We start from the raw sequence: 17,986 nt of genomic DNA, 5'->3' as shown, positions 1-17,986 counted from the left end.
GGCAGGGCAGAGACACGTATACAACTGAGGCTGAGAGAGGTGGATTCGTGATCAGTAGAAGAATCAAGGGAAATGGGGAAAATACAGGAGAGTAGATACTGTATGAGGAACATTGGATCAGCCATGATCCTACTGAAAGGCACAGAAGGCTCAAGGACCCAAACAATCTACTCCTGTTCCTATTTCTTAGGGTTTTGGTTTGTAAAAGTAGCAGATGCACTGATAGTAATCTTCTAAGAATCCTTAGATTCTAGAACAGTCCCAGAAAATTTGCAAGCCACCAATGTAGCAGTTCTATTTCAAAAGTGAAGGAGACAAAACAAAGGTAACTACACGCCAGTTAACTTTGCATCTGTTGTTGAGAAAATGTCAAGAGTCCATTATAAAGGATATAATAGCAAAGTATTTAGAAATACATCATATGATCAAATAGAGCCAGCATGGCTTCATGAAAGGGAAATTCTTTGAGGAGGTAATAAGCAGGTTAGGTAAAGCTAAAGAAGTGGATGCAATTTAGTTGGATTTCAGAAGACATTTAATAAGAACCCTTGGTATTGGAGGAAGTATATTAGCATACATACAGGATTGGCTAGAAGAAAGTGAGGACTGCAGTTGCTGGAAATCAGAGTCAAAAAGTGTGGTGCTGGAAAAGTACAGCAGGTCAGGCAGCATCCAAGGAGCAGGAGGGCTGACATTTTGAGCATAAGCCCTTCATCAGGAATGTGAAGGGGCCTGAGGGGGCTGATAGATAAATGGGAGGGACTGGGTAGCTGGGAGTGCAATAGATAGATGAAGATGGGGGTGATGGTAATAGGTCGGAGCGGACGGTGGAGCAGAGGAAGATGGACAGGTAGGACAGTTCAAGAGGCAGTGCCAAGTTGGATCTGGGATGAGGTTGGGGGAGGGGAAATGAGGAAACTGGTGAAATCAATATTGATTCTGTGTGGTTGGAGGTTCCCAAGGCAGAAGATGAGGCTTTCTCCCTCCAGGTGTTGGGTGGCTAGAATTTGGTGGTGGAGAAGACCGAGGACTTGTATGATCTTAGTGGAATGGGAGGGGGACTCGGCCACAGGGTTGTGGAGTTGTTTAGTGCATGTGTCCCAGAGATGTTTTCGTAAAGATTCCGCAAGTAGGCGTCCTGTCTCCCCAATGCAGAGGAGACCACGTTGAGAGCAACGGACACAGTAGATGACGTGTGTGGAGGTGCAGGAAAATCTCTGTCGGATGTGGAAGAATCCTTTGGGGCCTTGGACAGAGGTAAGGGGGGAGGTGCAGGCGCAGGCTTTACACCTCTTCCGGTGGCAAGGGAAGGTGCCGGGAGTGGAGGGAGGGTTGGTGGGGTGCATGGACCTAACAAGAGAGTCACGGAGGGAATGGTCTCTGCAGAATGCAGATTGGGGGTGAGGAGAGAAATATATTTCTGGTGGCGGAGTCTGTAGGTGATGGAACTGGTGGAGGATGATGAATTGTATCTGGACGTTGGCGGGGTGAAAGGTGAGGACCATGGGGTTCTGTCCTTGTTGTGGTTGGAGGGGTGGGGTTCAAAGGCAGAGATGTGGGAAGTGAGATGATGTGCTGGAGGGAATTGTTAACCACATGGGAGAGGAAATTGTGGTCCTTGAAGAAAGAAGCCATCTGGGATGTTCTATGGTGGAACTGGTCTTCCTGGGAGCAGATGCAACGGAAGCAGAGGAATTGGGAGTAAGGGATAGTGTTTTTACAGGAGGCAGGATGGGAGGAGGTGTAGTCCGGGTAGCTGTGGGAGTTGGTGGGTTTGAAGGAGATGTCCGTGTTGAGTCGGTCGCCGGAAATGGAGATGGAGAGGTCCAGGAAGAAGGGGGAGATGTCCAAGATGGGCCAGGTGAACTTGAGGTCAGGGTAGAAGGTGTTCAGGCATTGATGAACTGCTCAACCTCCTTGTGGGAGCATGAGGCAACACCGATACAGTCATCTATGTAGTGGAGGATTAGTTAAATAGTACAGGACAGAGAGTTGGGATAAAGAGAGGCATTTTCAGGCTTGAAACCTATAAGTAGAGGCGTGCCATTGGGATCATTGCTAGGGCAATTAGATTAATGACGTGGGTGAGGGAACTTAATGTATTATAGCCAACCTTGTGGATGACATAAAAATAGGTGGGTAGGCACATGGTGGGGGTGACACCCCATAAAGAGTCTGCAGAGGGATATAGACAAGTGAACAAAAATATGGCAAATGGAATATAATGTGGGGAAATTTGAGGTTATGCACTTTGATGGGAAGAATAGGAGGTGAATATTATTTAAATGCAAGAAGACTGTAGAAAGCTACAGAACACAGGGATTTACAAGTCCTCATCCAAGAATCATAGAAAGCTAGCATTCAAATTCACTGAATAACCAGAAAGACAAATGGAATGGTGTCCTGTATTTCAATGGGAATGGAGTTAAAAAAACTAGAAAAGCTTTGCTAGCTAGACCACAGCTGAAATACTATGAACAGTTTTGGGCCCTGATCTCAGGAAAGATATTGGAAGCAGTCCAAAGAAGGTTCACTGAATTGATGCCAGATGTGGAGGTACTTCTTTTATTCATTCATTGGATATGGGCGTGGCTGGCTAGTTCAGTATTTCTTGCCCATCCTTAATGGCTGACAGGGCAGTTAATTAGAGGTTCATCTATGCCAGACCAGATAAGGATGAAACATTTCCTTTCCTAAAAAACATCAAATACACCGCAGGCTGCCTCATAGCACCAAGGACTCAGGTTCTTGACTGTGTGGAGTTTGCATGCTCTCCCTGTGCCTGCATGGGCTTCCATTAGGTGCTGTGGTTTCCTCCCATAGTCCAAAGATTGTGCAGGTTCAGTGGACTAGCCACGTTAAATTGTCCTTAGTGTTGAGGGATATGCATGCTATATATTTTAGGCATGGTAAATGCAAGGCTTTGGGGATAGGGCGGGATGCTCTTCGGAAGGTCCATGCAGACTTGATGCGCTGTAGGGATTCTATGATCAACAATGATTTCATGGTCATCGTTACACACTTAATTGCAAATTTTTGCTTATTTAATTCAAAGTTCACCAGCTGCCATTGAGGTATTCGAAATTAGGTGCTTAGATAATTAAGTGGATGTATGGATAAATAGTCTGGTGATAATACCACTAGACTATCGCCTCCCTGGTCTTAAGAGGAGAGGTTGAGTAGAACATAGATGAATGAGGGGCAAACTTACTGAAAGATACATAATTCTTAGGAGACTTGACAGGGTGGATGCAGAAAGGTTGATTTCCTTTGTGGGAGAATCTGGGGCATGCAAACATAATAAGTGGTCACACATTTAAAGCAGAGATGAGGAAGAATTTCTTCTCTCAGAGGGTTGTGAATCTGAAATTCTTTACTACAGAAGGCTGTTGAGGCGGAGTCATTAAGTATATTCAAGGGTGAAATAGACAGATTTTTAAATCAGTAAGGAAATCAAGGGATGTGGGGAAAAAGTGGAGTTAAAGATTATCAGAGATCAAAAGCTTTGGAGAAAAATTTGAACTAATCAATCTTACCAAGTGAAGCATAAGCTCCTGATGGAACATTCGACGCAGTTAAACGGCTTGTTGCTGCATGTCCAGCAGCATGGCGTGATTTTGCAGATGCAGCAGCATTCACATCTATGTCACTTCTGGAACGCTGCAAACCACCAGGGGTAGCTGCAGACTTGCTGCTTGGGACTGAAACATACAAGGGAAGGGAAAGATCCTAAATATAAATAGGTGTATTGAATAGAACAATAGTAGTTCTGAAGCTTCAAAAGAAGTCAACATCAAAGTTGAGCAAACAATAAAAATATCATAGATAAATAGCAAATATAAAAAGAACTATCTGATGGAATGAATCAATCCTGTTTCATTTCACATTCTCCCTGTGCCTGCATGGGCTTCCACCGGGTGCTGTGGTTTCCTCCATAGTCCAAAGGTTGTGCAGGTTAGGTGGATATCATAAAGGAATATCTAACTGCCACTATCTAACACTTCCTTAATTAAGGTGACAGTTGAGGTGATGGGTGTGCCAAGTATGCAGGCTGTACGTCTGACAGACCATATCAAACAATATACCTCTACAACCACATGAAAAGAGCAGCAAGTCAATGATATACAAACAATCCATCTTTGCAACATTCAGAACTCACCGCTTAAAAATCATAATGTTTTTATTCTTCTTTATTTTTAATTGTGACTCAGATGGAAAAAAGGACTGTTTTAAAAACCAAAGGGCTGTGGAAAGGATTGCTGCAAATTTTAAAAGCAAGTTATGTGACACTCAATGTAAGTGGTGTTTACACTAGCAATTAAGGGTGGGGATCTAGTGGCAGATGAGGAGCTAAAGGATATACACAATTGGAGATTCAGTCAGCAACAATAGCTGATTGATCTGGGGAATGGTGACCTGTTGGGGATGACAAGGTTCCAATGCAGAGCTCTGTGGCAGCTTGACAGTGTGAACGTTTGGGTCAGAGGCAGATCTCCGACACTAAAGGAGCTGACCTTTCTCTCTGCAGTAAAAGATACTTCATCCTAAAGTCAGTCAGCTTATTTCCCTTACAAAAACAGAAGTAGTTGGAAAAGCTTAGCAGTTCTGGCAGCATCTGTGAAGAGAAATCGACATTATCATTTTGTATCCAGTGACCCTCGGATTATATCCGTTCCAAGGAAGGGTCTCTGGATCTGGAACGTTAACTCTGAATTTTCTTCACAGATGCTGCCAGATCTGCTTGAGCTTTTCCAGCAACTTCTATTTTTGTTTCTGATTTTCAGCATCCACAGTACTCTTGGTTTTCAGCTTATTTTCCTTCATCAGTTACTGTAGCTGTGGCTCTTAACCAATAAGTCAGTCTTGATGAGTGTGAACCAGTTACTTTGTGTCTTCTGCAAGCAAGTGAAATTGTGCATTGAATATCAGAGTTGAGATATCATGTTGCGGCTATACAGGCATTGGTTTGGCAACTTTTGGAATACTGCACTCAACTCTGGTCTCCCTATTATAGGAAAGATGTTGTGAAACTTGAAAGGGTTCAGAAACGATTTACAAGGATGTTTCCAAGGCTGGAGGCTTGAGCTATCGGGAGAGGCTGAATAGGTTGGGGTTATTTTCCCTGAAGCTTCAGAGGCTAAGGGGTTACAATATAGAGGCTTGTAAAATCTTGAGGGGTATGGATAGGCTAAATAGCCAAGGCCTTTTTGCCAGGATAGGGGAGCCCAAAGCTAGAGGGCATAGGTTTAAAGTGAGAGGGAAAAGATTTAAAGGGGATCCAAGGGGCAACTTTTCCTGGCAGATGGTGGTACATATATGGAATGAGCTGCCAGGAGTGGTGGAGGAGGCTGGTACAATTACAACATTTAAAAGGCATCTAGATTGGTACAGAATAGAAAGGGTTTAGAGATATATGGGCCAAATGCTGGCAACAGAACTAGATTAATTTCGGACATGTGGTCAGCATGGATGAGTTGAACAGAAGGGTCTGTTTCAGTGTTATGCATCTCTGTGACTCTGTGAAAGTACCTGGATGCAAGATTAAGAACAGCAAGTCCTAACAAGCCAAGAAGATTACCTCATTGAATTCTGTGAACATGGACCACTGAACTACCTTCTTGGTCTTTCCCTCCACCTGTAATATCTATGTTTCAGTTGTGCCTGTCTGTGTTTGTGCAAACTGGAAGTTTTATAAAGGGGTTATATGTCAATATTTCATAACTGTTTACCAGTAGCTGGAACCTAATTATTTGTAATAAATAGTTAGCATTGTTAAGTATAGAAGCATGGACTTTGCCTCCTGTCATCTGAGTGTAAAAGACCGATAAATTGGGGAATTCGGAAATAATTTTTTAATCAAAGATTAAAATTAATCAATATTTTTAATCTTTGTGAAGACTCCAGGAATCACAAGGACTTCCAGCACACTACCCCAGTGAGGCACAGTAGTGCACGAGGTGTAATTCTGCGATTTTACAACATTTGCCAAATAATCATGACTATGCTAAGAATTATGCTCAAAACCAGGTTTTTGGATTGTCACTCAGATTTGTAGTTCATGTGCTAGAGGCTACATATATTCAATAGAAACCTTGTCTATGTAGGAAAAAAATACGTTTCTGTATACATTTGATGTTATATAAATTGGTGTTCCCCTTCAATGTTTGGTTTCTTGACCCTAGCCAACATCCATGCATATCGATCAACATGCTGATGCATGGCTTCTGCTCCTGAATGCAGGTGGTCTACATACAGCAGCAATAAAATTTTGAGGAAACTTTGGCTCCAACCCGATAAGTGAAACACAGAAAATTTCAACTTTATGTTTCTTTTCCGTAATGTTTAAGTTCCACGCTACTATACCAAGCATTAACTTATCAATGTCTTCAATAATACATGAAAACCATATATTCAAGTATGATCACAGAAGAAACGGCAGAATATGAAGTAGTCCAGTTGGGAATTAAAAATTATCAGCATCAGTAGATCAAATGAATGGACGAAATTGTGGAATCCAGAGCATCTTATTCCCAGGTCGTTAATTTTGGAATGACAAATAATCAAAATGTAATCAGGTACAAAAATAATAAAAACGATAATGGAATGTTAATGTTATAAAGGGTAAAATATAAAGGATAGGAAGTTTTGCAATAGTTAAATAAAGTCTTCTTGTGTCCTATTTCCAAGACTGCATACAATTCTGGGCACCACACAATTAAAAGAATATAGGGTCTTGGAAGGAATACACGGGAGATTCACATGAATGTTGATACAGCTCCAGAGGCTAAATTACGGTAAGTGCATATAAGTAAGTTATTAACTTAATCTTATTCAAAAATGAACAAATTTTGATGACATCTTAAAGTTTGTAGTGATTTTATTGATCAAAACAGCAAAGTGAATTCGCACTCCAAGAGTGGCAACAGAATAATAGCTAAAGCAAAGTGGATTGTCTGAACAGATGATTTGATGCATGAACTATAAATAAAACTAAGAAACAAAGCAGTCTAAGTCCATTTTAAACAAAAAAAAATGAGGTGAGTAAAGTAACAAGGGAACAGTAGAACAAAACAAGAAAGAAAATAAATAAGGAATTAGGAAAATAAAAATGAGATTAAAGCAATAAAAGCAAAATCATACTGTGTACAAAGGAACACAGTAAAAGATCTGGAAATAAAAAGCGAAAGATTCAATTTCTTTTTTATGCCAATGATAGTTTGGTTTATTTTCACCAGTATAAATTAATGCAAAGTAGTTTTTGTATTGCAATATGGACCAGCAAAGTAATTCTGGCCAATGTATAACATACAATGACAAGAATGTCATTCTATCCAGTTCGGATGGAAGAGGTCAACTTTTTTTAAGGTATATACGTAAAAATGTTTTTGTTTATCCTTTCATGGATGTGGGTCTCGCTATGCTTCCTTTATCACCCTTGAACTGAATGGCTTGCTTATCCATTTGAGAGGATAGTTGAAAGGCAATAATATTGCCTGGAATCACAAGTGGCCCAAACTAAGTAAAGGACCTGAGTGAATGAGCGTGGTTTTTTTATGACAACTCAAGGCAATTCCATGGTCACCATTCATGAGACACTTTCATTCCTAAATTTTATTAATGGAATTCATATTCCTCCAGCTGGTACAGTTTGGATAACCAGGCCAGTAATATTGCTATTGAGTAATCATCTCTGATTAAATATCGTCCAGCATCTATAGTTTACAATTTTAGTTCTGAATATTTAAACACAAAACTAACCTCTTGACGTACTTCCACCTGCGACTGACCATTTAGCAGGAAAGGCACGGCTGGAAAGAAAGCAAAATTGCTTACAACCCAGAGAAGAAATACAATGGATACAGATTAGTTGTCACATGCTCCTTTCATCACATAGTATGTTATTCCATTAAACACTTTCAAAAAAGAAATAACTCCCATTAGATTGTTGCTAAATTGTAACATAGTTCAAAAAGTTGAAATATATTTTGATGAAATGCAATTTTAGGATTCCCACTTTTTAAAAAATTACTGAACAGCAGTTACTTGCTGGGATTGTGCAACTTACTTACACATAATAAGATAAAGATATAGCACACTATTGGTGAATATATCACTGTGCACTTTTATTTGAACAAATTCACTGCAAAACCAGACAAAAAAAATCCACATATATACAGTTTCGAATTTTTATCATCTCTAAAGAGCTCAGGAAGTAGTCTTTACAAAATCAAAAACGTAATTTGATTTTCATAATTCAATAGACGTTTTTACTTTTCTCACCATCAATAATGAAACCAGTTCTGTCTGCCAATTAAAGTTAAATAAATATCACAAAAATTATTAAAGTTTGAAAACAGCAAGTTTTTTTTTTAAATAGAACACAAGAGTGCTTTCAAATCCTCCACAATTCAGATCTTACTAATACACTGTGTCCATGCTGGATAATTCTGTTAATATATGTTCAAATTGTACAATTGTCACTAAAAGCTCTTGCTATTTGCTGTAATATTTTTAGCTAGTCAAATTTCGAGATATTAAAAGATCTAATGAACAGAAATAGTTCATTCTGCCTCTAAAGACAGTTAATTAGATCAAGGTTGATCTACATCCCAATTCCATTTCCAGTATGTCTTATTTTCATATAGCTTGTTACTACCTAACAAAAGTCTGTTGTTCTCAGTTTTGAAAATGGATATTAATCAACATTTATATGCTTTTGAAATAGGAGTTCCATATTTCTTTCACTTTTGACATGAGTATCTCCTGATTTCACTCGAATGGATGAACTCTTAATTTCTACATTGTGCTGTCTCCTTCTGGATTTCCTGATCAATGGAAATAGTTTATTCCTGTTTATTCCATTGAATTCCAACTATCATTTTAAAACTCTTGATCAGATTAGAGGACTTGACAGGGTAGAAATGGAAAGATTGTTTCCCCTTGTGGAGAGGCTGGGGTCAGAAAGCATAATCTCAGAAAGAGGGTTTGCACATTTAAAAAAGACTTTCTTCTGTTGGAGGATTGTGAATCTGTGGAATTTCTTACCACAGAGGGCTGTTGAGGCTGGGTCGTTAAGTATAGTCATGAGAGAGACTGACAGATTTTTTTTTAAATCAGGAAAGGAATTGAGAATTATTAGGGAAAAGGCAGGAAAGTAGAGTTGAGGATTATCAAAAAAGCCATGATCTCACTGAATCACAGAGCAGACTTGAGGGGCTGGATGGCCTACTTCTGCTTCTATATCTTCTGTCTTATCATTCCTTAACTTTCAGTGCTTGGACATGGAAACAAAATATACTGTGTTTGTTAATTACATGTCACATGACAATGTGACACCAACAGAAAGTAGGTGGTGCAACTGGCCATATCACAGCGTATGAGAAATTCAACCCAGTTTTTGTTAAGTACAGTGTAGTATGGAGTGTCCACGGTGTGCATTATCTGAACTCACAAGCATTAGTGCTGTACCTTGTCTGAACTCGACAACATGTAAAATTTCAAAGAGCAAAGTACCATAATGTCTCAGTACTGACAAGACACAGCATTACATTCCTGGGTTTAAAAGATGCACAATGCTAACATTCACCAAATGTCAGTATTGAAGGTGGCAACATGCAGCCCTTACAGTTCAACAGCCAAACTCATTTAACGCTAACAGATAAATTACCACCAAAAACATGTATTGGTGGAATGGTTTCCTCATTTTGTCCTTTATGATGAAGGACTCAGTTAGGTTATGCTGAAATGTATTAATTTTGGCCCATTGATTGCTCGTCAGACTGAAATTACTTGTACAATTTGTCAACATATCAAAAGTAGAATTTGTAGAAAGGTGAGCATTAACACTAGATAAGAGGTTTTGATGAAAGGTCACAGACTTAAAAGATGAACTACTTCTTTTGTCACAGTTGCTGCCAGACCTACAAAGTATTTTCTGCATTTTCTGTTTTTATTTCAGGTTTCCAGTATATGGAGTGTTCTGTTTTTAGACATAACCTATGAAAGTTGTCGAGACATATTTGTTTGTGGCTTTCAAGAGAAATTTGTTAATAATTGTAGCCCCACTAGTGATCCCAGTAGCATGCCACTAATTACAGGATTGCAACCTGAAAATGCCGCCCTTATCCCAAATCTCTGTCCTCCATTAGTTAGCCAAACCTCTATCAATGCTGATATACTTCTCCCACCACCATGGCCACTTCCCATATTAAGTAGCCTAATGTTTTATACCTTATCAAATATTGTCCAGATGTTACTGCATTTGGACAATACTGCTTCAGCATCTGAGGAGTCGTGGATGGTGCTGAACATTGTACAATCAACGGTGAACATCCCTACTTCTATCCTTATGATAAAAGGGAAGGTCATTGATGAGTCAGATGAAAATGGTTAGGCCTAGGACATTGCCGTGGGGAACTCGGGCCTTCAAGCCCTAACTTCTCCAGATGTTTTGTCATAATATCTCTGAAGAGGTGGATTAGAAAAATATCTACCTGAGAAACTCCTGCAAAAATGCACTGGAGTTGAGGTAGCTGACCTTTGACAACCACAATCATCTTCCTTTGTGTCAGTTATGACTCAAACTAGTGGAGAGGCTTCCTGTGATTCCCATTGACCCCAGGTTTGCTAGGGATCTTTGATGCCACACGTAGTCAAACGTAGCCTTGATGTCAAGGGTATTCACTCTCGCCTCACCACTGGAATTCATCTCTTTTGTCAACGTTTGAACCAAGACAACTACCAGATTTTGTAATAAGGTCAGGAGCTCAGTGGGCCTGTCAGAACCCAAATAGAATGTCAGTGAGCAAGTTATTGCTCGTAAGTGCTGTTTGATGGCACTGTCAATCATATTTTCCATTGTTTTACAAATGACCGAAACACACTGATGGGGTGGAAACTGGCTGAATTGGATTTATCCTGCTCTTCATGTACTGAAATTACCTGTACAATTTTCCACATTGTTGGGTTGATGCCAGTGTTGTAACTGTCGTGCAGCAGCCTGGCTACAGATGTGGCATGTTCTGGAATACAAGTCTTCAGTACTATTTTGCTATTTTAAACATTTTTTTGTATTATTGATGGAGGAAAAGGACTATTTTAAAGAAGAATAAGAATTGTGGATTGCTGTACTTTTTAAAAGAAAATTACTGACACTCATTCTGAGTGCTGTTTACACTGCTGCTTGTCAAAGCAGTGGGGGATGGATACTGCAGGCAGGTTGGCATTCGGGAATATGTACAAATTGAGAATTGGCCAGCAACAAGCAGCTAACTGGGTTGTCACATGTTGACAAGTTGTCCTTGACATACGTGTTTTACTTGCCAGCAATTAGATGACTGAACAGCTTGGGAGTGTGAACAACATGGCCTGAAGACTTCTGACCTCCAAAAGGTGGTGGTGCGTCTCACTCTCTCTCTCTCTCTCTCTCCTTCGACAGTAAAAGGTACCCAAAACCAAAAGAAAGCCAGGTAATTTTCAACGAGTAACTACCAGACTTTGCATTTTGTGAACTAGTCAGTCCGTCCCCCTGCAAGGATGTGCTAAGTAGTTTGTGAAGACAGACTGATGAACAGCATGTCTTGACAATCAAAAGAACAATCCCAACAAACTCTGTGGACAGGGGCCAGTGAACTATCTTCCCAGTCTTTCCAGAAACACCTTTTTTGTGTGTCTGCATGTATGGGTACAGGGACTTTTATAAGGGGTCTATAGTTATAACTAGTACAGTTATATATTGGCAATTCACAGTTGTTTGCCTGTTGATAGAGTCTACTTATTTGAGACATAGGTCATTCTGTTATAACACGTTTCGTTAACATGAAGTCGCTATAACGTGATTGATAAATTGGGAATGCTGTTTCTGAAGTATGAACTTTTAAAACATGTTTGGCTGTTAAGCGACTGAGTACTATTAAGCACTGTTTTTAAAGCACGATTTTTCTGTAATGTGGTTTTATACAAAAGGCAACCATCACGTTATACAAGAACTACCTGTAAATAGTAATTCCAGTTAAGTGCAGAACCCCAGTCCAACCTTTCTAATAACCTGGGTATTTTTTTAAAAAGTACATTGAGGAATTTTGCATGCTTTGATAAAATCCATTTTTGTGATGACTTTGGGAATATTGGAGCTTGACTTCCAGCACGCACCCTAGGGAAGTATGACAAACTTGACAAAAAGACTAAACTAATGGCTTTGTATATGAATGTAGATAGCATTTGCGGCTAAGCAAACAAATCAACAGTTCACACTGGATTTAGTGAAAATTATCTGGTAGCCATTATGAAGATGTAGTTACATGATAACAAGAACAGAGTCCATAATATTGAAGGGTATATGGCATTCAAAAACAATGGAAAGCTAGGCAAAGTTGGAGGGGTAGCACTATTCGTCAAGGATGGTATTTGTGCAATACTTGAAGATGACCGCGGTTTCAGACATTGGGATATCGAAACATTTTGGGTGGAAAGAGAAATAGTAGGGAAAAGAACTCACTAGTAGTGGTGGTGTACAGACCCACTAACATTAGTATTAATGTTGGATGAAGTATAGAAAAAAAACATTGTCCCCTGGTGATAAAGAGGCGGAAATAAACAGTCACCTGGATGAGGCTTCCATAAAACACTTTCGATATAGTTTGTTAAAGCAGCAAGTTCTGGAACTGACCAGACAGTAGGTGATAACAGGCATGGTATTGTGTCGTGTGACAAGATTAATTAATGATCTTAGATTAAAGGCACTTTATGGTCAGCAAACACAATACGACTGAATTTTATATTCAGTTGAAAGGGAGTACAGTGGCTTTAAGGATAATGGTTTAAACTTAAAGAGGAACTACAGGGGTACAAAGCTGGGCTACCTGAAGTGAATAGGCAAATAAGCCAGTGGATAAATCAACAGAGAAGCAGAAGCAGACATTTAAAGGAAAACACAATGGGTTGAATGGCTTTGTTCTTTCCTGTAACATTGTTATGGTACTCAATAAGTACATGGTCAATGACAAAAAAAGAATTTGAAGGTGAGGACCTACCATCTGTGGTTCACTAAGTTAGTTGAGGAAAGTATCAAACTAAGGAAAAGACATATAATTGTGCAAGGTAGTAGCGAGTTGCTTTCTTAAACTGCTGCAGTCCGTGTGTGTCTCTACCCACAATGCTGTTAGGGAGTGTGTTACAGGATTTTGACCCAGCAACACTGAAGGAATAGCAATAAAGGAATGTCAATATGCTTTCAAATCAGGTTGGTGAGTGGCTTGGGGGGACCTTGCAGGTGGTGATGTCCCTGTCTATCTTCTGCCCTTGCGCTTTTAGATGGAAATGGTTTTGAGGATGGGATAACATGTTCATATGGATAAAAGATTAGTTGCATTAAAGAGACAACCAGTTTTTTACTGGTGGCAGCATATGATGAATGGAGTCCCACATGACGAAATGCTATGACCTTACCACATTACAAATTTTATCATTACTTAAATGAAGGGAGTGAAAATGTATTCGCTAAATTTGAAGATGATACAAAGACAGGCAGCAAAGTAAAGAAACAAATTGCAGGTGGGACAGATAGGCAGAGTAAGTGGGCAAACATCCAGGAAATGGGAGTATATTGTGGAAGGGTGTGAATTTGTTCACTTTGGCAGGAAAAATTAAGCATAAAGGTAAGGATGTTATGTTTCCCTTATATTAAGAATTGGTGAGACTACATCTCAAACACCATGTTTAGTTTTTGTCTCCAATCTTAAGAATGTAAATGCAAGGTGATTCAGAAGAGGTTTTCTAGATGATGATACCTGGAACAACCTCTTATGAGTAAAGGTTGCACAGACTGAGCTAATTTTCATGTGTGTTTAGGAGAGTGAGTGGTGACTTGACTGAAATGTACAAGATCCTGACGTGTTGTGACAAAGTCGGTATGCTATGCTTCTCTTTTGGTTGAATCCAGAACTAGGGGACACTATTTATTTTAAACAGCTTGCACTTTCAGGGCCCAGAGAAGTTGACTTTTTTTATAATTTACAAGGTCGTTTGACTTCGAACATTTTGGCTTAGATGGTGTTATAGGCAGAATTATTGTATATTTAGGGGCGAGGCAAACTGATTCCCTTGCCTAATAAGAATCTATGGTCAGCAGGGAAAGACAGGAATGTTGAATTCAAGACATAAATAGATCAACCCTGACCTTACTGAGTGAAGAGCATCCAAATGGCCTACTTCAGTTCATAATTCACGTATGCCAGCCTCCTCAAATTCATAAAACGAGTTTTACATTCAATAACAAATCGATGTCTGTACAATTACAAAAAAACCCATCTTGCTAAGCTTTGAGAAAAGGTCTCAATTTATATCTTAAAATTTTAAAAATATAGGTTCACGTCATTATTTTAGAATTGTGACTACTGGAAAAAATAATAAAATCAGATTCAGTAGAATAGGGGTGCTTTGTTATTTGTTGATGGGATGAGTTTGTCATTAGCAAGGCCCAAATTTGTTGCCCATCTCTAATTTCTATTGAGAAGGTGGTCGAAGGCACACATACAGAGTTTGGAAGGGAAACGCAAATTTTTTAACCTGTAGCAGTGAAGGAACAGTGGTGTAGTTCAAATCAGCAATGTGTATAGCTCAGAGTATTTGCCAAAAAAAACCTGAGACTTTGATAAATGTGAACTATTTTACATAGTCATGCAGCACAGAAACAGATTTCTCGGTCCAACCAGTTCATGCTGACCATAATTCCAAACTAAACTAGTACCCCCTGCGTGCGCTTGGCCCATATCCTTCCAAACATTTCTTATTCATGTAGTCATCCAAATGTCTTTTAAATGTTATAACTGTACCTGCATCTACCACTTCCGCTGGAAGTTCAGTCCACATATGAACCACACACTGTGTAAAAAAGTTGCCTCTAATGTCTTTTTTAAATCTTTCTCCTCTCACCTTACAAATATGCCTCATAGGCTTGAAAAGACACCTGCCATTCACCTTATATACACCCCTCATAATTTTATAAACTTCTATAAGGCCACTCCTCAACCTCCTATACACCAATGAAAAAGGTCCCAGTCTATTCCAGCTTCTTCTTATGACGCTAATCCTCCGTTCCTGGCAACATTTTTCTTCAACTTTTAATTCTTGAAAAATAAGGCCTTGTCAGTCTTAAATAATGATACTTACCCCATCCTCTGCCCTGTGACTTCGGCATTTTATCTATGATGCCCCTCCTGCCCTCGCAGCAGATGCCTTTCAACTCTGCATGCTTACTTCAGTATTTTTCAAGCACCTTTATTGCACTGAGGAACATCTATCTCATCAGATGTGCATTTTTCTTTGTCCAACTCAGTAGTCAGTCTAGAAAGACAGAACCTCTCCTACAATGATGTTTCAGTTCCTCTGCACTCACTTTGGCCCTCTATAACCCTTCTACTCTTTTAACCTAATTATAGATGCTATAATTAAAAGATGCTATACACCGTCAATGACAAAAATTCCAAATGATTTTTGTCCAGAACTTTCGTTTAAATTATGTTTGAACATGTATTTCACCACTATTGGGGTTCATTTTAAAATTCAATTTGAGCCTGTAGATGTCAAGAGTTCCACTGACCACAGTTTCCAAGCAACAGCACAGAGGCAGGCTAGTAACATACTCAATCTGTCACCTTCACCAGTAACCTATAGACAATTAAATCTTCTGGAAGTAATTCATTATGAATAATAAAAGGATTCCGGGCTAGGCAGTTATTTATTATCTGGAAGATAATTTGAATATAATGCTTTCATACTTAAGGCTCTCTTGTGAGCTGGAAGAAGACCGATCCGAATGAGGAAGAGATGCAGCACTAGTGGAACTCTTCAGGTGAGCCTGAAAACTTTTTTGATAGGAAGGCTCCAACGAGTTGTACAATGCATCAGCTTCTGCAGGAAAATGGTTTCGAAGACTCCAATAAGTTCTATGCAAAAAAAAAATTAAACATCACAAGTTTTAGTAGTTGGAAGGAACCTCTGGTGCTCATCTGTAAGCAATGTTAGATAGCCTCTAACTAACTAATTTCTGTGAAAAAAAATCAAAGTCCAATATGAAAGCTACAAATAATCAGATACAAATACCTTATTATCTATTGCTCCAGCCAATAATTCTTTGAAAATGAACAGCCAGATTCTGATTAATATTATTACTTTGATTTACTTAATGTTGTGTTAATAACTAAAACATTTGTAAAACTTGTATCTTTAATGGCAATTAAAGACTAGAATTCACTGAAAACCATGAAGTAAAATGAACTTATCCCCTTAATCCATTTTCTCCTGCTTATGGTTTTAGTAGGTTTTCAGTATTGTTACATAGGCTCTGACAGCCCTACTGTACATCACTCGAGTTGCCATTCGAGTGCATGAGTTAAGGCGACGTTTGACAAGCTGTTTGTTTATAATGAGAAAGCACAGCTGAGTTAACCATTTTTCTCAAAGAAATAAACCTTAACCTTTTTAAGCAAGAGACATTGCATAATAGAATCCTGGCTTAATTTTCTTCTCTTAAACTCAATGACTGAAGCTAATTGTAGTGCCCCAATTATCGCCTGAGTGAATTAATCCACATAGCATGGATCAGGAAACAAAATTGAGGTGTTCAGTTTTGTATGAATTAGAACCACAATATTGTATATTTTTTAAAAACCACGAATAGAACTTAATAATAATGTAAAAAGCAATCTCGGGGCAATAGTATAGCAAGAGCTTTTTAACCAAACAACTGCGTGTTCAATGTGCTGAATTGCAGTATATTAAACAGACTTATATTTGTTAAACCAAGTGTTTGTATGACTGAACATCATTGTGGATCATCGTTAGAGTTCTACTTTATAGTTACCTTTCTGTGCATTACATAGGTACAAAGGATTAATCAATAAAGGACTGAATCTTAATCTGAAGTAAACCTATTGTCTTGTTTTGAAAATTTAATAAGCTCCGCATTAGTTCCATACTTTCTAGCTTCCTGTCTTGCTTCTGCATCAGCGTCCGAAATGCCTTTCTTGATTGTCTCCACCAGAACAGTCACATGTCTAAGCAAAATACAGCAAATAATGATGCATCTGTTAGTATCTGAAACCAACAAATTGTGATCATTTCAATGCTTATGTGTTAATACAAGGTAAAACCCATCTATTCTGATTGTATTGGCTAACTAACAAGTTAACCATCACAATATTGTTTCAAATGAGATATTGTTTATTTTTCACAATCACTGATCACATTATTCACCAATGTAGGAATCAAGCAAAGATAGAGGGGAGAAAACAACCACTGTGTAACCCTGAAAACTCACCTGTGTGTGCCTCATCATACAGCAGCACTAACAAAGATATGTTACCCATGACTGAGATAATATACTGAACAGAAAATAATATGGGGAGCTCAAGAGATCATTTAACAAACAAAAATCACATTTCTGCAGGTAAAATTCATCTTTAAAGACAAACGGCTTTCTGATACAAGCTGCAGTCACACAACCTGCTTATTTTTTCACAATCACTGATCAAATGCTGTGAATGCAGGAATCTGAGCTGAAAAAACCTAGTTGATTTCTTCAATAAGGTTCTATGTTTAAAACCTTTCTATAGTAACTAAATTGGTAATAAGCAATGAAATTAGTATAACTAAATTTTTACTGAAATTAAATGGAGAAATATTTATAATGTTGAATTTCCATCTTTCAATTTTACTTGATATATGTTCATCCTTTGCATTTTAACCATCTTTAGAAACTGTGGTAAAACCTCAGCCAAGTTTTATGCGTTGGCCAATCAATTTTTATATTCTGGATTAGTGGTGCTGGAAGAGCACCGCAGTTCAGGCAGCATCCAAGGAGCAGCGAAATCGAAGTTTCGGGCAAAAGCCCTTCATCAGGAATAAAGGCAGTGAGCCTGAAGCATGGAGAGATAAGCTAGAGGAGGGTGGGGGTAGAGAGAAAGTAGCATAGAGTACAATGGTTGAG

The 17,986-nt window shown here is 38.8% G+C and overlaps 1 protein-coding gene across 39 annotated transcripts in view; it reads right to left on the bottom strand.

The window, feature by feature from the left end:
• Positions 1-17,986, bottom strand: part of clasp2 (cytoplasmic linker associated protein 2) — a 320,216-nt gene that overhangs the window by 155,812 nt on the left and 146,418 nt on the right. For all 39 annotated transcript variants that reach the window (XM_072571110.1, XM_072571117.1, XM_072571109.1 and 36 more), the window contains 4 exons: positions 16,977-17,054; positions 15,777-15,944; positions 7,759-7,808; positions 3,537-3,701 (listed from right to left, as the gene is read on the bottom strand). In XM_072571110.1, coding sequence (XP_072427211.1) covers positions 3,537-3,701; positions 7,759-7,808; positions 15,777-15,944; positions 16,977-17,054 — 461 coding nt within the window. The remainder of the gene's footprint in view (positions 1-3,536; positions 3,702-7,758; positions 7,809-15,776; positions 15,945-16,976; positions 17,055-17,986) is intronic.

The sequence above is a fragment of the Chiloscyllium punctatum genome, chromosome 5 (genome assembly GCF_047496795.1).
Source record: "Chiloscyllium punctatum isolate Juve2018m chromosome 5, sChiPun1.3, whole genome shotgun sequence".
Classification (NCBI taxonomy): domain Eukaryota; kingdom Metazoa; phylum Chordata; class Chondrichthyes; order Orectolobiformes; family Hemiscylliidae; genus Chiloscyllium; species Chiloscyllium punctatum.
This window is presented reverse-complemented; position numbering and strand designations above follow the sequence as displayed.